The sequence below is a fragment of the Protopterus annectens genome, chromosome 9.part0 (genome assembly GCF_019279795.1).
Source record: "Protopterus annectens isolate FY-2018-M chromosome 9.part0, PAN1.0, whole genome shotgun sequence".
Taxonomy (NCBI): domain Eukaryota; kingdom Metazoa; phylum Chordata; order Ceratodontiformes; family Protopteridae; genus Protopterus; species Protopterus annectens.
Genome location: NC_056743.1, coordinates 1,281,896,410 through 1,281,917,517, shown reverse-complemented (window position 1 = coordinate 1,281,917,517; position 21,108 = coordinate 1,281,896,410). Strand labels below are relative to the sequence as shown.

The 21,108-nt window shown below is 37.9% G+C and overlaps 1 protein-coding gene across 1 annotated transcript in view; it reads right to left on the bottom strand.

Moving 5' to 3' along the window:
• The window catches only part of LOC122812004 (inactive carboxypeptidase-like protein X2), a 730,993-nt gene that overhangs the window by 570,396 nt on the left and 139,489 nt on the right, over window positions 1–21,108 (bottom strand). Inside the window, exons 3-5 of the mRNA XM_044084217.1 lie at window positions 19,191–19,484; window positions 13,971–14,015; window positions 6,902–6,964 (exon numbers count right to left, since the gene is read on the bottom strand). Coding sequence (XP_043940152.1) covers window positions 6,902–6,964; window positions 13,971–14,015; window positions 19,191–19,484 — 402 coding nt within the window. The remainder of the gene's footprint in view (window positions 1–6,901; window positions 6,965–13,970; window positions 14,016–19,190; window positions 19,485–21,108) is intronic.

Sequence of the window (21,108 nt, the reverse complement as noted above, 5' to 3'; positions counted from 1 at the left end):
GAGTTAAATTTCTTTTTGGATATAATATGTCTAATGGAGGTTGGGAAGGGGGTGTTAGCTTTACATCTGATGATGTAGGTAAGTGAGTGGTCACTGATATCATCAGGGAGAGTTCCAGAATCATAGTAGAGAGTATGATTGTGAGAATCCAGTCTAATATGCTTGCTTTCTTGTTAGCTTTATTTATTCTGGTGGGGGAGGTAATGGTTTGAGAGAAACCATATAGGTTTATGTGTGTGGTAGGAAGGCTAATACTATAGGAATTCCAGTCTAAATTTATGTCACCTAGGATTATGGTTCCTTGAGGCAGGTGTTGGGATAGCCAGCAGAGGATATTTTCCAAGGTGGCTATGTTATTTCCAGGGGGCAGATACATGCAGATGATATAGATTGATTTAGCTTTGTTAAGTTCAAGTTTAGAGATGAGAATTTCAGCATTGGAGTCATGAGGTAGATTACAGTTGTAAGTGGTTAATTGAAAGCCAGATTTAAATAGAATAGCCACTCCACCACCTTTCTTAGCTACTCTGTCAAGTCTTAGGATATTATATCCAGGTGGGATAATTTCATTGTCTTGGATGACAGGTTTTAGCCATGTTTCAGTTAGGCAGATAATGTCGGAGTACACTTCTAGGAGAGCATGGAGTTGAGTCACTTTATTGTTAATGCTACGTATGTTAAGATGTGCTAGTAGGAGAGAGTTAGAAGGTCTTGCAAGGGGAGAATAGATAGACTGAATATGGTTTTGATGAGTGATAGGGGTTACAGTTGGGCCAGGGTTAGGCAGCAGTTCTTACTGCCTGCTTTGGGGCTCTTTTTGAATCTCAGTGCATATCTTGCCTTCTTACGGTTTCAAATTTAAAGACAAACTTTATCTCCCATTTAATGCTGTTACCCCCCCCCACACCCATTCAAAAAGATATTTTGGGCACAACTCCCCTCTACTTAAAAAAATACAAAGAAGTCAAGGACTTTCTAGTAAAAGTACGTTGTCCCCATTCCTGCATCCACAAGTCCACAAACTACAATGTGAGTACATTGACTTAATGTATAAAATATTCATGCCCTTTGACTGACCACAGTCAATATTTTTGACACTTGAAAAATAGTTATTGGTATATGTATTATGAGTTATCTCTGTTAACAGCTGTATAAAGCCTGCAACTGTTCTTTCAGTAATGTTGAAATTTGTTCCTGATGGAACTATTTTTAGGCACACATGCACACACACACACACACACACACACACACACACACACACACACACACACACACCTGTCAAAAGCTTAAATTATTTTACTTGAAATGAAATTCTGTATGACCTACAAAGCTCTACTTTAAAATGAAATGAAAATATGTGTAAAAAATATTTTTTTTAATAAATAATGTTTTTTTATTCAGTTTCTCTAAAAAGTAAAAATATAAGGAAAAAAAGCAAAAATTTTGCAAAAGAAACATAGACAAGCTGATTTCACAAAAACATATGAGGTTGGTTTTACTGATTCCGGTAATGAGGTACCAGAAGAAGTACCAGGAATCAGTAAAACAAATCTTGAATGCTTTTCTCAAATCAGCTTGTCTGTGTTTCTTTTGCAAAGTTTTCAGTCTTCTTCCTTATTTTTTTACTTTTTAGAGTGACTAAATAAAAAGCATTCTTTATTATTTTTTTACTTACATTTTTATCTTTTTACATTTTAGTTTTTAAGAAAAATACAACAGTAATTCTGTATTTATCTACAGTTATCAAGATTTATTAATAGTAATCAATCAATAACCAGTAAGAGATTAGGGAAGCAGCCTTCAACACTTAAACCAGAACAAAATCTCAATAAAAAGAATACTACTAATAATAAAAAAAGTGTTAGCTTTGAATTTCTAAACCTGGAGGAAATGCTGAGATAGAAGTACTATACTTTATGCATTGTTTGGATTATGGTCTTGAAGGACTTAAAACAGACCTGGAACATGTATAATATCTCAGCAGTGAAAAGAGAAAATAGACTGCTTTTCCAGACTTGGTGAGTTTAAACTTGATTATTTTGCCTTTGTCTCACTTGCAAAATTTGTTTTACCTCAACTCTGTTCCTTAATCTTTATTACATATAGTATGTTTTTTAGTCAACTACAAAATTAGTGGCCAGTAGATTATTTATTAGTTCACAATGAAACTGACACAGTATAAGTGTTTCATTAACTACTGGATTCCACCTTTCATAGGATGACTGTTTTTACCATAGCTACTAAAATGACTATATTATAACTGGTGCATTATAAGAGTAAATGGTAACTGTGCAGCTGTTGTGTTACACTTGTATCGGAAATAAAAAAGTATTACTACCCCTCCAGGGAAACACTGTGTGTGTGTGTGTGTGTGTGTGTGTGTGTGTGTGTGTGTGTGTGTGTGTGTGTGTGTGTGTGTGTGTGTACAAAATACCTTTCAACAAGTCTCATTTATTGTTGGCAAGACTGCACTGGAAAGCACTGGGCAGAGTGCAAGGTGGGTGATATCCTAGGAAGCCAGTGATTATAACTATGCTCTACAGTTGTTCAGTGTAAGGCTGATTTACGCATGGCAGGTACTGGTTATTATTCAAAACAGAAGTACACATTTGCTATTGATGTTAGTGGTGTGGATTTAAATCCTATGCCCATTAGATACCATTTGGTGGTCAGTGGTGAGGATCATAAGACAAAAGCCCTTCACCATCACATATCAACAGTTATCGGCAGTGTGAACCATGAAACAATAGCCCAGTCTTTCACAATCCACCTATGTGGAAAATTTAAACACATCAATCTTTGTTTCCCACTAACAAAGCTCAGAATATGGCTAGGCACTAATTAGCAGACTTTCTTACAACCTGTAGACTCACTGTCTTTTATAGCATGATTTTATGGTGGGCACAACTCCACTACAGAGATTAGGTTCCTGGCTGACATAATTCTGACAATTATGGATAATGGTAGCCTAAACCGTGCTATTTTTATTGTCTTAGCAAATTTCTTTAACTAGGATGACCACTCATCTTCTCTAATAAAATTGTGATGATGGACTTGATAAGGGATCCCTGCATTGTCAAAAAAGAAAACAACTTAATAAAAGCTTTAGTCAAAACTCGGAAGAGTCTCTTCAGTAATGCAGATAGATGTCATCACTGATGTCCAACAAGGCCTGGTCCTTGGCCCACTACTCCTTAAGATATTAATACACAAACAATGGCCTCAAAAGCACCACAGTAAAACTGCTTTGGCCGAGTGTTCTATGCCATTTATTAGATGTTCTGGACACATAATCTGTAAATGAGCTAAAACAAAACAAAATGCATGCTATTCAACACACATACATGACTACAGAAAATCAGCTGCCTTGGAATATTGTAACCTCAGTAAGTTACAATACTGAAAATGTACAGAACTTCAAAAATTTTTGCATTTGGTATGATTTCAGTTTGACCTATAGGGAAGACACTGGCCAGCCTGCCTTCATAATATATCACAACATCTATCAGCAATCTGTAGTATTAACCACTCAATCTGACAGCCCCTCAGTTACAAAGGCAATAAGACCAGCTATCATTCTGCCTTTAATGGAGTACTGATTACATTTGTTAGGTTGCCCATGGACTGTGACTCTATAACAACTGATAAGTTGAGGCAGAGACCAACCTAGCAATTAAAATCGGTGCATAGGTGATTACTAGGCTAGTGGCACAAGAGCCTTTACAAGCCTATCCAATAATACTCAGGATATGACAGTATTATATCTTAATATTATATTAATAATTCCCCAGATATGGCATGGGGTAGTATCAGGGTAGTGGGTCTTTGGGTGTTGGAGCCCTGAGTCATTTTACAGAAGGACATAAGCAGTACTCCAGGACTGAATTCATGGTTCCCCATCCATTTATCTAAATTATTTTTGAAGAGAGTGAGTAAAAAGGAGTATGAATAATTGTTCCAGTAATCACCAGCCAGTTAGCAACTCTGTCTTCTACTGGCATTGACAACTCTCTTCAAGTTTTTTGTATACTATTTTCTGATTTGTACTCAGACCCACTAGATATTAACATAACTGTCTTCTTCTTGAAGCACTTCACTGGCTCTCCTGGCTCCATATGCATATCAAAATCGCATATCAAATACACACCTTAATTTATTGCTTCCATGGTGAAAATTTTTGCTCACATACATGACTATGAAGACTACCTCCATACACTGTGCTTAGTTGAACCTTCCCATATTCCAGTGTGTGTGTGATAGAAGTTTCTCTGTCTACTCCCCCATTTCTGCTATCAGCAGGCTCCCTCTTCTCTGAACCAGTTTCAGACTAATCAAGGGTTAAGCCACATATACGCTGGACATCTACTTCCTGCAAATGCAGTAAGTCACTGTTTTAGTTTGACTGTGAGAACTTATAGTTTCTAAAACCACATATCTACTTAATTTCAGTACCTTCTAAACAGAATAATGCTGCAAAACTTTACCTAGTTTTTTGTAAATAGGCAAGCTTCCTGTAGCCCCATTGTCTCTCAGACTTTAAATACTATGAATGAGGTCACGCAGCTTCAGAGAAAAAAGGAATAAAATATAACATAGCTCATCCTGCAGAAAGAAACTTAAAAAGAAAAACTGATAATCCAACAAAAACACACCAAAAGAGACCACAGTAGGCCACAAGGGAATGTTAGCACTTTCAATCCTTTAATGGAAATGGGACTTCATCAGAAAGATTGTAAAAAAGCATTATCTTTGGAACCTATGAAATATGAACTGCCTTTAAATAAGAAATGAATAAAATTACACAACACAAAATAACCTAAGCAAATGCTGATTGCTTAACATATATCTACCACTAACAAAAGCTGTCATGACATTCTCTTAGTAACCACCGTGAAACTCAGTGTTAATCAGCCTAAAGGTTGCAGCACTATAATAAATAACAAAAATAGTTATTTTTTTGGGATGAGCACTATAATAAATAACAAAAATAGTTATTTTTTTGGGATGTACCTTTTGAAGACTCTTACAGAGTCAAAGAGTCATATATTTTTACTAGGCTAATGACCCAGGATGCCTTTCTAAGCCTAGCCAGATTTTTCCAAAAGAAGTATGATGTCCTGTATCCAAACAGGACATTGAGGGCTAGGCATTTATAAGCTACCTCTGTCCGTAAGGGACATGGGTGCCTGGCCTGGTGTAAATTTTCTATTCCCCATCCACTGGTCTAGGTTGTGCTTAAACTGAGTAGTAGACAAACTCAGCTTCACATGGATGGGAAGCCTGTTGCATAGGAGGGTAAGTCTCTGGGACACATATCTGTCTCTCCAGCATTTTCTTTATAAGTAGCAGACAAAAATTCAGGTCCTTAGACCTTGTGTTTCTGGTACTGTTTGACTTACAAATATGCAGGAAATTCAAGTGTGTGACTCGTAATGCTGGCACTGTCTTTCAAACCACCAAAGTAACATTCTGTTTTACTTGCCAACAAAGTTCCTTTTATTCTAAAAGAGACTCCGTACCAACACCCATACCTATGTGAGTTACAAAATAAAAGTCGAAAAAAAATGGGAATTTCATAAAATTACCACAACTCAGATTGTGCCTGAAAACTGCATCTGTCCTCACTTCATATGTGATAGCATACATGAATTTTTAAATATGCTGGAAAAATCTTTCTAATAGTTTTCCCTTTGTAAATCACCTCAGATTATGGGCACATAACAATGTACATCACCTTTTCTGAACTGAAATAATCAGAAGGATTAAAATTGTAAATCTGTTGTTTTATCAGTCAAGGTTCTTCCCTTACTGAACTACAGTTATACTGGCAAACAAAATCAAACACTACCAAAGCACCAGGTTTGATTGACAGTGTCAGCATAGAGTTGTCTGAAGTTATGTCCCATATAATAATGACTATGGGATATCTTTATAGTAGATTAATATTTTATTGTGAATCAATATTATTTATTATCAGTTCTGCAGTGTTTATACTAATTCATAGTAGTTATTAAGAGAATATCATAACAGTTTTTAGTTTTCAGAGGTTGCACTTTTAACACTCTATATTTTTTCTTTGATTATTTTATGTTGTGGTTTTTAGTCATTACTTACTTAAGAGCAATTATTTTTTACAATATTACAGATTATGAGTCATTCCCATTAAAGGGATGAATGTAAGTCCATTGAATACTTCTTTTGTACAGAAAACAGTAATGTTCAGTTCAGGAAAAAAGCAGTTCCCTTGTTTGGCTGATACTATGTCACCCAGATGACAAATTTATGTCTGACAAACTGCCAAATCAGAATCAAAACTTTTAATAAATGTCATTCAATGAATGAAAATTAAAAAAAAAAACATTCAGTCAAATGCAGACCATAAATTGCTGCATACATTCTTTTGGAGCCTTCTTACTTGATACACCAGTGCATATTTCATGCTATATGATTATATCCATTTGGTATAAACTGTTCCATATGTTTATATTCCTATGTTATAAACCATGCCATATGTTTATATTCCTATGGTATAAACCTGAAGACTGGCACTCCTGTAGCAGCAAATAAACTTAAAACAAATTTGCAAAGTAATTTAGAGAACCAATATTGTTTTAAAGCGATAATATATATTCACAGTAATCAAATATAAAATTACAGAGCCTCTGTTTCTAATCCTTGTGTTGCAATCAAGCCAACACTCTTCTAATTATGTGTTAACAGCTGGTGATAGCTTCTAGTAGCTCTATCATCGGGATGACTTAAAAAAAAAGAATAACTGTTTTTGATTGTTTTATTACTGAAGACTAACTACAGCATTCCTGAACAGTGTTGCTTCTTACTGGGATAGCTGATAGAAATGCCCTCAAGAATGATGTGTTACACCACAATAAATGATTCTTACTTTTCTCTGTGAAGATTTCCTCATATTCCACCTCCTGTGTTGTGCTTGGCATCTTTGGTTTTTCTAGAAGGTAGAACAAATAAAAAAAGTAATCTATACCTTCTGACATATAAAATATTCTTCATCATGAACTCTATTCTTCTCACTGGAGTAAATAGAGAAAGTCATACTGCAGACAGCAGCACACTATGTGAAAAAAATGTCAGATATGGCAGCAAATTCCTGTAACCTGACATGTCACTTTACTGCATAATCAGTCATTCCGACTTACGGAAACAAAGGCATGGCAGCAAAGATCTAGAAAATTTTTCAAACTTAAAAGTACTGTGAATCTTAAGTGCAATTTACTTTATGTTATGACAGAAAAGATGTAATCCCAGAATATTTATAAAGATTAATTCACAGTGCAGACACAAAACTAAAGAGTAATTTTTATAACTGTTATCCCCCCACCCACATACAAGCATTTATATCATCCATCTGGATCTAGGAAAAAACATATTTCTCTAGTTTTTGAATAACAGTGTAGGCATTGTCTTTAAATGTTACTGGATGCATGCACAATGACAATGCACATTTTGAATATTAATTAGCTAATTTGTGATCAGGTTTTTCGTTTGCAAAGAAAGTACAGTTGTGTAAAATCTTACCATAATAGTAGATGTCCTTGCCTTCACCCAGGGTTGCCAGACGTCCCTATTTGGGTGGGACTGTCCCGGGATCAGCAGCCTGATCCCGAGTCCCGCCCTGCCGGTTTAAATCCCGGCCAGCCTCCGCTTTGTTTTTTTTTTTTTTTTGATTGGCCCGTATACCTGGCATACGGGCCAATCAAAAATCGCTAAACACGGAGCTTCTTGTGTTCCACATTAAACAGAAGTAGCTCCGTGTTTAACGATTTAATTGGCCCGTATGCCGGTATACGGGCTAATCAAAAATAGCTAAACACGGAGCTACTTCAGTTGAATGCAGAACTGCAATGCATTAAACACGAGAAGCTCCATGTTTAGTGCAGAGCTACTGTTCTTTACAAATGGGGATTCTCTGCCATGAAGCCCACCGTCCGGCCAGTTTACCAAACTCTACCATACTGCAGTGGTGAAGGCAAGGATGTCTACTGTTATGGTAAGATTTTACACAAATGTACTATGTCCTTGCATTCACTGCTGCAGTATTCGTTACAAATGGGAGTGTGTCAAAGCTCAAGAAGGAACTTGGGAGGAGGAAGCAGCAGCAGAGCCCTCTAAGAAGTCATGAAGAATGGCATCAGCAAAACCATCTCTAGCTTTGGGGATACCATCCAACTGGTAATGTTTGGTAAAGGCAGGCACAGAAGTCCACGTAGCAGCTTCAAGAATAGAATTAGCATCTAAGCCTTTCTAAAAATCATCAGAAGAAGCCACAGCTCTAACAGAATGAGCCTTTACAGAAGAAGGAAGGCTCTCACCATGAAAACTGTAACAAAAGGAAATAGCCTTTGAAATCCAAGTGGAAATAGTTTGCTTGGAAACAGCCAAACCTAAAGGCCTAAGATGAAAGGAAACAAATAACTGGTCAAATTTTCTGATAGCTTTAGTTTTATCCAAATAAAATCTGAGCTGTCTATGTACATATAAGGTATGCAGCACCCTCTCACTGTCAGACTGCGGGGAGGGAGAAAAAGGAGGCAAATTAATGGACTGATCAAGTGACAACACATTAACCACCTTGGGCATGAAAGAAGGATTAGTATGCAAGGACATTCTGTCCACATGAAATATCAAAATAAGGGCTTGCAGTTGCAACTCAAACACCCATCTGGCAGAAGTAAGAGCTAACAAAAGAACTGTCTTCCAAGAACAATGTTGCATGGAAGCTGAAACAGCAGGCTCAAAAGGAGCCTTAGTCAATTTTTCCAAAATGAAATTAAGATCCTAGGGAGGAGGAACAGGCTTCCTGGGAGGTCTAATATTAAGAATGCCTTTAAGAAATTGCTTAGCCTCAAATCTAGAAGCTAATGGGGGAGTTAAAGGCAGACAAGAAAACAGAACTGATAAGTGGGCCTTAATAGAAGCATATGCCAAACTAGCATTGAGCAACTCACACAAATAAGAGACAACCAAAGGAACATCTGCAAAAAGTGGGTCCAGGTCACAAGAAAGACACCAAATAGAAAACCTCTTCCATTTAGACAAGTAGGATTTCCTAGTAGTAGGTTTCCTGGCCTTCTGCAGGACCTGCAGCATGTCTTCAGAAAAAAAGGTGTCTATGAGGGATCAAAACCCTATCGCCCACAGTCTCAGCTGAAGCACGGACTGGTGGGGATGCATGTGAGACTCCTTGGCTTGTGTGAGGAGATCCACCTTATGAGGTAACTTGTGATGACTGCCCTTGGCCAGATGCAGAAGTAGAGGGAACCAGTGCTGTCGCGCCCCAAATAGAGTTACCTACAAGATTTTAGGAGCATCCTGTTGAATCTTGAACAGGACTCTGGGAATGAGAGGAAGGTGAGGGAATGCATAAAGAAACATCCCGTCCACCTTCCATACCAGAGGACCTGGGACTTTTGTACAAAACAGAGGAAGTTGTCAGTTCAGAGGGGATGCAAAGAGATCTACTTGAGAAGTACGTCACTGCTGAACAATGTCCAGAAACACATCCCTGTGAAGCATCCATTCATGGGACAGAGTAAAGGACCTGCTCAGACTGTCTGCTGCAATAGTCTGATCTGAAGGAATATAAACTGCCTGAAGAGTCACTTGATATTGGATAGCCAGATCCCATACCAGAAGTGCCAGCCAGCAAAGGCAGTAAGATCTCATACCCCCGTTTGCTGATATACCACAACTGTTGTATTGTCTGTGAATACCTCGAGAGGCCCCGGACAGAAGAGAGGATGAAAGGACTGAAAAGCCAGCATAAGAGCCCTAATCTAATTGATGCTGATGTGTTCCTTCCGCTGACGAGGCGACCACACTCCCTGAACCCTCCAGGAGCAAACATTGCTCCCCATTCCACATCTGAAGTTTCTTTGAACAGCTCCTGAGTGGGAAGAGGAAGTTAAAAAGGGAGCCCTGAATTCAAACACAACTGCTGAATCCACCACAGAAGTTCTTTCTTGAGACACAGAAGAAGAGGAACAGGAAAGTCTAGAGGATACGCATGCTGAAACCACACGGACTTCAGAAACCCCCGGAACTTCCACAAATGGAGTTCGGTCAGAGGGAATATTGGAATGGTGGAAGCCATGTACCCCAGAGCTCTTATAAACTCCTTGGCTGTAATGGAGGTCAGGGGAAGAAGAGTTTGAATGAAAAAAAAATAAAGTTAATGCTTTCGGAGGAGACAGGGATGCCAGCATTGGCACCATTTGAATCCTGCAACCTAGAAAGACATGATCCTCAGAAGGAGTCAGGGAAGAATTTTTGAGGTTTATTATGAACCCCGGGCTCTGAAGAAGAGAAATGGTAAAATGAAGATTTGCAAAAGGACCTCTGAAGAAGATGCCTGAATCAGCAGGTCATCCAAATAAGGAAAGATTTGGATAACTTGACGCCTGCAAATGGCAATCACAGGAGCAAGGCATTTGGTGAATACCTTTGGGGCAGTAGAAAGGCCAAAGGGCAAAGCACAGAACTGAAAATGCAGGGAAGCAACAGAGAAATGCAAAAAATCTCCTGAAAACAGGATGGATCGGAATATGGAGAAAAGCATCCTTGAGGTTCACCAGTAAGGCCTGAGGTAGCAAGAGAGGTAAAAGGGACTGAAGGGACAACATACAAAAGGAAGGCACCTTCAGAAAAGTTTTTAGATGGGAGAGGTCTAAAATAGGTCTCCAAGTACCTTCTTTTCTGGGCACTAGAAACATTCTTGAATAAAACCCTTTCCCCCTTTGGGACACAGGCGCTAGAGGTGTATCAAAATAAACCATTTTTTTTTTTTTTTTTTTTGTTATGGTGGGTGAATTCATTCATTTGCTGTCTTTTTATCTCTTGAATAGTACCCTGAGACAAGAGGTCTTGAAGAACCTCTGGGAAAAAGGAAAGTTATTCCTGAGGAGGCTGGGGAATGCCCATAAAAGGAGGGTGGGAAATCCATACCATGAAGTACCCTTGCTGAATGATTGACAGAACCCAAGAATCCTGGGTGATTTAGAGCCAAACAGGAAGAGAAAGAGAAAGGCGAAAAGAAAGCAGAATGTGGCTGACAACAGGTGTATAGTCAGACAGCACCTGGTTTTTCAGGAAAGGAAGGCTTAAGAATCCCTGCAGTCTGAGTGGCCTCTGCAGGAGGAATCCGTTTACTACCCTTTTTACCTTTAGAAGGAGTTAGGAGATTGCCTATGAACAAAGGCTGGCTTAGAAGGGTAGTTGTGCTGAAATTTAGGCACAGGAGAAACAAAGACATTCTTAATCTGCTGTAAAGTCTTCCCCTTGTCCTGAAAAGACTTAAATAAACCAGCAACTACTTCACCAAATAAAAGTTTATTATCCAGAGGAGCATCTATCAACTTAGCCTTAACATCATCGGGCAAAGGTTGAAGCCTAAGCCAAGAATATCTCCTTAGAACTGAACCAGAAGCAGCAGCCATAGAAAAGGCATCTGCTGCATCATAACTGCATTTGATAGAATGACAAACTACCTGAGAGGAAGTCCCAAGCAAGGAAAGAGCAGAAGATTTTCTCTCAGAGTCTGGAAGATCCGAAACAAGCTGACAAGCCTGAGAAAGAAGAACCAAGACATACCTAGAGATATGAGTCTGATAATTAATAGCCCTACACGCTAGGGTAGCTGAAGTATAAACCTTCATACCCAGCCCATCCATGGTTTTACTGTCCTTGTCAGAAGGCAGTAACTTGGACGAAGGAAGCAATTGAGACAGCTTATCAGAGGCGACAGACACCACAGAGGGGTCAGCAGCAGGATATTTAAACAAAAAGTAACAATCCCCAGGCACTCTATAAAACCTATCAGACTTCTTGGGAGCAGGGGGCAGATAATCTGGCACTGGAAAAAACATCCAATAAAGCAGCCAAGACGAGGAATGGCCGCAGGTTTAGGAGATTCTATCCACAGTAACTCATAGTACTTCTTATGGATATCAGAAACCTGGACACAGTCCCACTTAAAAAAATTCCATCATTGTGTCCCCAAAGCAAGTTTCCTCAGAAGGATTAAGTAGAGTATGAGACTCCTCCTCCTCAGACTTGTAGTCTAAAGGAGAAGGAATATGGGTAGAATAATCAAGGGATTACACATCAGAATCCACCTCTTCCTCAGACGAATTCAATACACTGGGCCTTTTAGGGGAAAAAGAGGACCAAGGAGAAGAAGGAACCAAAACCCCTTGAAGAGGCCATAATGACAGTAAAGCACTAAACAACCCCTGAGTAAAGGCCTGACACTCACATTGTGGATCCCTAGGAGCAGAAGAAACATGATTAGTTTTCTATTTCTTTTTTTAAGGGGACATCCATCCAAGAAACCTGAGAAGGTTCAGACTAAGGACAGCAGTCCACAACTGTAGTAGGAACTACTAGTAAAGAGAGACTGCAGTCCCCATCTAGACCCCTCAGAAACAGTCAACCACAGTTCCCCCTGCTTGCCAGAGACAGATGCCTGCAAAGCCTCGTCAGACATGCTGCCCACCAAATCCTCACAAGCCTCCAACCCAGACGCGGTAGAGGAATCTAAAAAAACAACTGGACGAGCCTCCAGGTTTGTAATAACCTTGGGAGAATCTCCCAGCAGAGGCTGGACAGTGGATGATTCTGGTCTTACCTTATGAACCTTCTTCCCTGACAGCTGACCCTCGGAGTAGGAAGTTCCATCCATAGTATCTTTAGCAAGAAGCTTATGATGCTGGTTCTCAAGATACAATGAAAGGGAAGAAAGCTTGCTATGAAGAGTTGTAGGGGCAAATGCCTGACAAATCGAACAAGACGTATGGTCATAAGTAGCACCTAAGCAAAAAAGACACTTATAGTGGTGGTCTTTATGGGGGATCAGTCTCCCACACTGGCATTTAACTTTCCTGGATGACATTAATCCCAAACAGTGCAAACAATCAAAAAAAGAACACAAAACCCAAATAGGTACTTATCTGCAACTGTGAGGAGTTCAGCAAACAGGAGTAATCATCGGAAAGCCAATAAACAGAAAAACGGCAAAAAAACGGATGGAGGTAACAGACCAATGGTTAAAAACAGCATTTGGACTGGCGGTAAAGAAGTTCTGTGGATGGTACGTCTGGATGTCACTTTTATGCTTAATGCTACGCAAGGAATGTGTAAGTGACATTCAGCATACCTTAAAGCAATGGTAGACATTGGTAAACTGGCTGGACAGTGGGCTTCATGGCAGGGAATCCCCATTTGTAATGAAAACTGCAGCAGTTAATGTAAGGACATCTAATATTATGGACGCTTCTTCATAGTCTCCTTCATAAGGGAAGCTGTTCCAAAGTGCTGGGGCTCTTTTGCTGCCTGTTGTTGATTTAGTACTGCCTTAACAGTTGTTTTAATGGCACTTCTGGTCTTCTACTTTGCAGGAACATGAATCCTACTACATGCCATTTTGGCTGAGATTCACAAAAGTCCAGTTATTCTAAGTGACAATTAAGCTGCATACTACATTTTAAATGAAATACCTACATAACTGTTTATGATTAAATAGGTCTAAGATATCACCTACGTATGTCCTGAAGTACTCATAGTGTTGAAGACATATGTCAGTTATTATGCATACATTCTTACTGAAAGCCTTCAAGATTATCTCCAATAAAGAGTTTTTACTTGTATTTACTATTTGAACAGAGCTAAGTGAATCTGACCATATGGGCCCTCTTCAGACATGACCTAATTATAATATTTTTTATCACAGAATAACAGTCCTAGTTTTCATTTTACTCTCTTCCCCATTACAGATTTCTTTTGCTACATTTACAGCTCTGGCATTTTACTAAGACGCAGGTAAGTACTTTATCTTAGATGATACTTTTCTTCACCGAAACTGCACACATCATCTTTCTTGTCTTTTTTCTAGGAATATCATACAAGACATCAGTTATTAATTCTTTCTGTGCAGGTCTTACCATCATTTTCCTTGTCTGTTCTGATAGTTTTCTCTGTGGGGTCATCTAAAAGAAACACATAAGACATATGAGTTCTTACTTCAGTCCATCCCATAAGCTATTGTTTCCATATTAGCTATTTAGATTCACAAGTCACATCAGAATCTCATCGACTGATCTGTCAGCATAGCAGGAATCCAGAAACCTAGAATATTGTTTAATTAGTGATATTTATTTCACCCAAAACAAGGTATTGGAACAAGAAGGACAAAAGAAGGTCACCCTGTATTTCACAATACTGATCAGTATCCCGTTATACTGAATAAATCACATCAAGGTCTGAAGCTATGGTACATGTAAAATCTGAAATCACAGGTGCAGTTTTTTTTCTTTTTTTTTTTTTTGTGGAGGAACAATTGTAAGTTATTCATTGTTATGCATACATATCTCAGGACTATCACATTTGTGCAAAGAGTATACAACAAATGTAATAACATACTGCAACTCTGTTGATTTTGTATTCTCTCAGCTTCTCTGTAAGCAAAAAACTGCAAAGGGTACTCCATGGCCCACAGGGATAAAGCATTATTTAAGATTAAAAGGACTTTTGATATGCCACTGACCCAGGTGCTGAAGCAGCTAATAAGGGACAGTGGGAATGAAAAGGTGATGTTGAATCACTCAAACCACCTGAATGTTTACAGATGAGAAGATGTAAGGCATGAAGCACAACAGGTCTCAGATACCAGTGCTAACAAGCCATGATCATAGTAGCTTTCATTACTGCATGTGGAGAAGCTGTCATGTGAAAATAGAAGGCATTGTATGCTCTTATTGCACATCAGCTACTGGGGGTGAGGAGAGGGCTTAAAGAATGCACTCATACCAATGTATGAAGGATTATGCTCATCCAGGGAAGGAGGTATTATGTAATTCTCTGGAACTGGCACAATTAAGCTCTAATCCTTAATGCAAGCTACACTCTTCTTGAGAGGTGAAGCCAGACCTTCATGTGGCTAGGACAAAGACACTATTCACCTGGAAAAAAAGCAGACAGAATGACATAGGTAGAGGGCCAAACACCATTCATGGAAGCTGGAATAAGCCAGAATGATAACTCTTCCAGCCATCTCTGATTCCTGTCAGTAGTCTTGAGAGGTCCCTCCAATGGAAGAATAAACAGTCTCAAGACCTACGGAGGGAATGATGGCTAGCAGTCACAAAAGTATAAAAGCACCTAGAAAAAAAGTGCAAACAGGCATGGATTGATGGAAATACTAAGCATGAAAACAGAGGACTTCTTAGCCTCTGGAAGGTCCAGTGTAAGACAACAATATTCACTCTTGACTTATTTAAAAATAAGTCATTGTAAAAAAAATATATATATATATATATATATATATATATATATATATATATAAATATCTATATATATATATATATATATATATATATATATATATATATTAATAATACAATATAGGATGGATGGATATAAAATTATAATAAAAGTGTAGAAATGTCAATGAATGAAGCAGGATACAAGACTGGCTTACTATACAACTTGTTACAGTCTACCACTTAGTTCATTACTCAATAATTCCTTATTTCACTTGCACAACAGCTAGGCAACAATAGCCTATTTATAATGATAGCAAGACTAAGTAAAACATTAAAATCATTATAATTTAGATCACAAATATGAAGGCACCCAGGACACCAAGACTGTTGCACACTTCTTTATTCACAATTCACAATCCACAGGTAAAGCGCTTTCATCCAATTGCTGTTGGACTTCCTCAGAACAATGAACATTACTAACTCAACCTTTTTATATCCCTCCCTGTAAATCAATTAAACGATTAAAACTAATTGGTAGGTTAAAATTCCCTTAAACATCAGTTAAAATTGCATAGTATTGCACCAACCCCACCTATTTGTTAGATACATAAAATGCATGTTAAAATTCTGAATACTATCTCATTCTGACAATAAAATACTAAACAGTATCAAAAAAGTGTTGCTAACTTATCCAAGTAAATGCTATGTACACTAGTGTTGTAGTGTTGTGTATATTAACCTAAAATGTCTTTAATTTTTAGTATGGCTGCAATACTGACACTGTCTATAATGCCAGGAAAAATGGTGGCATCCAGTCTCAATTGACACCTTAATTCGCATACATCTAAATCCATAACAATCACCCTGCCCTGCCTGTACTTCACCAACTGTTGTCATACCAAAAATTTAAACTTGTTGTTTGGATTTTGCATTACATGTCTGGCTAGGGCATTCGTTGACTTCATATTTTTAATGTCAGCACCGTGCTCTCTAATTCTGTCCTTAAATTGCCTGCTGGTCTTGCCAATATAAAAAACAGAACAATGCTGACACTTAGCCATATAAATTAAATTTCTGCTGTTACAATTAAAATGACCATGGAAGTAGAACTTTCTTCCATTAATGAATACGGTACCACCTGTCTCTCAGATATATGCACATGCATTGCATCTGCCACATTTAAAATTACCAGGCATTCTACTGCTTTGTTGTGAGTCGATATGAGCCCCCATTTCCAAATATACTTTGAAACATCTGTCTCTTATATATACTATTCTGGGTGATCCCCCTATCTTATCTACAAGGGAGCCATCAGCTACTAATATCCTCCAATTTTTCAGGATGATGCGAACTACCCACTCAACATCTTGATTATATGTGGTGATAAACAGCAAATCATTCCCCATTTTGCTTTTTATATCTACCTGGTTGTTGCTTAGCATGCTAAAACCATTGCCATTATCATAGTCCACATTCCCACTCAAAATGGTCCCATAGACACCCTCAGTTCTTTTGTGTCTGACCTCCCCCAAGGCTCTTTGTAAAATTTTGGCCCCGAGGCTCTTTGTAAAATTTTGGCAGAGGAGGTCAGACACAAAAGAACTGAGGGTGTCTATAGGGCCATTTTGAGTGGAAATGTGGATTATGATAATGGCAATGGTTTTAGCATGCCATGCAACAACCAGGAAGATATAAAAAGCAAAATGGGGAACGATTTGTTGTTTATCACCACGTATAATCAAGATGTTGAGTGGGTAGTTTGCATCATCCTGAAAAACTGGGGGATATTAGTAGCTGATGGCTCCCTAGATAGGGGGATATCCCAGAATAGTATATAGAAGAGACAGATGTTTCAAATAATTTTTGGAAATGGGGGCTCATAACGACTCACAACAAAGCTGTAGAATGCCTGGTAATTTTAAATGTGGCAGATGCAATGCATACGCATATATCTGTGAGACAGGTGGTACCGTATTCATTAATGGAAGAAAGTTCTACTTCCATGGTCATTTCAATTGTAACAGCAGAAATGTAATTTATATGGCTAAGTGTCAGCATTATTCTGCCTTTATGTTGGCAAGACCAGCAGGCAATTTAAGGACAGAATTAGAGAGCACGGTGCTGACATTAAAAATATGAAGTCAACGAATGCCCTAGCCAGACATGTAATGCTAAATCCAAACCACAAGTTTAAATTTTTGGTATTACAACAGTTGGTGAAGGACAGGCAGGGCAGGGTGATTGACTTGGATTTAGATGCATGCGAACTAAGGTGGCAATTGAGACTGGATGCCACAATTTTTCCTGGCATTAATGACAGTGTCAGTATTGCAGCCGTACTAAAAATTAAACACATTTTAGGTTAACATACACAACACTAGTGTACATAGCATTTACTTAATTTACTTGGATAAGTTGGCAACAATTTTTTGATACTGTTTAGTATTTTATTGTCAGAATGAGATTTAGTTTTTAGATTGAGTTTAACATGCATTTTATGTGTCTAACAAATAGGTGGGGTTGGTGCAATACTATGCAATTTTAACTGATGTTTGAGGGAATTTTAACCTACCAATTAGTTTTAATTTATTTACAGAAAGGGGTATAAAAAGGTTGAGTTAGTAACGTTCAATGTTCTGAGACAGTTCAACAGCAATTGGATGAAAGTGTTTAACCTGTGGATTGTGAATTGTGAATAAAGAAGTGTGCAACAGTCTTGGTGTCCTGGGTGCCTTCATATTTGTGAGTGCAGTTTTGTCTCTTTGTTTATCCATTACAATTTAGATATCTTTCTTAATGTTAGCAGCTGCAGACAACAAACATTAGCTTGGTCTAGTAATAGTGGTCAGGGAGTAGGCAGAAAGTTCTGACTTGTACCAAATTCTACTACTGATACCTTCACCCAATATAAACTGCCCTTTTTATGATATATTGCCTAAATACAGAATTAAGGATCCCGCATATATAATACAAGTATTACATAAGAAGCCTTTATCTGAGCAGATAATAATACATAAAGCATGTTACTCTGGACATAGTTGTCTTCTTTGCTGGATCACCTGTACCCTTAAAAAATCATTTATATGTCTGAAATTGAAACATGCAGTGCTCCTTTGCTAGGCAAAATGTTGGCCCTTAAAATTAATTTATATACTGGGGTTTGCATGATGTATATATGGCTACACATAAAAATGGTGATAGATAAGTCATGCTTATGTGTAATATTCCTGTATTAGTGAACCTGACTCAGAACAAACTGAAAGAATTAGTTGCCTGACTTGGTAAGGCTGACTGCCCAAAGGACTGTTCTCCATTTCTCCTAGGGTTGTGAGGCTTGTTTAGTTGACTTAAAACACTAAATAACCTCGAGGGTAGAGAATCTTATTTGCAGCAATTTTAAGATGGCTTAAGGAAGGGATATACCTTTAAATAATGGCACATGGATGTGCTTTAGTGTACCACTCCAATATTCGATAATACAGCATAGAAAAGCAGAACAAATAGCATCAGGGCCTTAACCATGATTGGTTCAACTGGTTCTAGGCCTGCACTACCATGTTATCTGCATCCTGGTCTGCTATCACTTTATAATGCTGAAGATGCAACTTCTCTTGATTCCTGTAGAGCCTGCCATAAGGGATGTCTCATAACATCTTTTAGCTAGAAAAAATGACTGCAAGTGACATGGACCTGCCCACGAGCATGAGGTGCTGTGGACTAAGCTGATATAGCAAAAATAAAAAAATCTTGCAGATGCAGGAAAAATATGACCTAATTTAAAATCTGTAATCACTAAACAAGTTAGCAGGCTCAAAAAAAAAATAATAGCTACTCGATTTTACATCAATGGCCATAAATCCTTACTTATCTTAATGAAAACATGCATAACATAATACTCACATTTTTTCTCTGGGTGGACGTCTTCTTCTGGGGACAGTGTTGTGGTATGCCATTCTGGAATCCTTGGTGGCTCCTTCTCTTGAGGTTTCTTGGTTACTTTAGGTGTCTTTTCTTTAGGCTTCTTAGTAGGCTTAGGGGCTTTTGGCTTCTTTGTGGGTTTTGGGAGCTTTGGCTTCTTTGTGGGTTTTGGAGGCTTTGGCTTCTTTGTAGGTTTTGGGGGCTTTGGTTTTTTCGTGGGTTTAGGAGTTTTTTCTTTCTTTAGCTTTGGTGGTGTTTCTTTTTTTCCACGTATCCCTAAGGTTAAAATAGAAAATCAGCACTCACTCATTTGTTAGCTGGCCAGATGTTTTAGACACAAATGAAAAATGCACTATGGCAACACATCAACATTTAGTCCGGTCTAGTAATAAGAGTGGCAGACCCCAATGCATTTGTCACATGTTCAAACATAAATAACATTAAATCAGAATAAACTCAGAGTAATAAGATTTAGCTGGCTTTTGAAATGCTGTGCTCTTCTCAGATCTGTGGAATTTGTTATTTGACTAGAATGCTAAGGAAGTCATGTCAAACTTCACTCCACAATTCTTTTATGATATAACACTAAAGATCAGTGGGATCAGTGAGTGGAGCAGACATCTGTTGATGTACACCATTAACAACTGGTATGGGTCAAAATTTTAAGCTACTGTCTCTTTTGAGTATATGATGTGGTTCCTCCTTATCTACCCTCACTCAGCAGTACTACGGCACACTTTCAGAAGTACAGAGATTTCCTGGTGTGGCCAAGGATGAACACAGGATAGCAGCAGATTTCTTCAGCTCCACCAATTTCATTACACTGACAGGAATTAATTACTTAAAAATTAATTTTTGAAGTAATTTTCTTTCTAAATATGTTTGTTTTATATAGTTCTTGAACTATATCTAAAAAAGAAAGGAAATTTTAACAATATTCCTGTCAGAAATCACTTTGGAAATTTTCCTGTCAGTTTATCAGTCTGAAATGAGTTCCAGTAAGACAAATTCTCAAGACTCCAGCATCAAGAAAGAACTTCAGTCTCTGATAACTATAATCCAGCAACTTACTGCTAAGATGGATAAAATGGATACTAAAATAGATATCTTCATAGAAAAAAACTACAAAACAAATAGACTTGTTACATATAGACCTGCAACAACAGAAGATCCAGATGACAGGCATAGAAGAAGCTGTGAATGACATGGAAAACAGAATCCAAGAAGAGGAAATCAACATTGAGTTTCTGCTGAAACAAAATACACATTTACAAACAAAGCTGGATGACCTGGAAAATAGATCTAGGCGCAATAACATTAGGATTTTTGGACTGCCAGAAAATATTGAAGGTAACAATATTACTTCTTTTTAACAACATAGCTCCCTAAAACTTTAGACTTACCAGAAGCATTCTCTTTTGGTATCGAAAGAGCACATAGATCTATAGCTAATACTAACTCTAACAAAAACTATCCTAGATCAGTTATAGTTAGATTTCTATCATCTTTGATAAAGAGATGGTTCTTAAATCTGCTTGGGCTAAAGCTCCTGTTAAGATTAATAAGACAACTGTGCGTTTTGACAATGACTATTCTTCCTTGGTAATAGCTAAAAGAAAAGTTTTTCTGCCACTAATAAGGGAGCTTAAAAGCACAGTTTAAAACATACCTTCTGTTTCCTGCCAAGCTAAAAATCTTCCTTCCTGATGGTCCTAAAATTTTTGATGACTTAGACTCTGCTTTACTGTTTATCAAAAAAATAAGATTTTGGATAAAATAGAGGAAATGGAATGGGCTAGTCCTTCATTAAAGAGACTGGCAACTGAAACTTCGTGGAAGACTTCAGAGAAGAAGAAGAGACTAAAAAACAAATGATTTGTTCTATGTTTTTTTTTTTTTC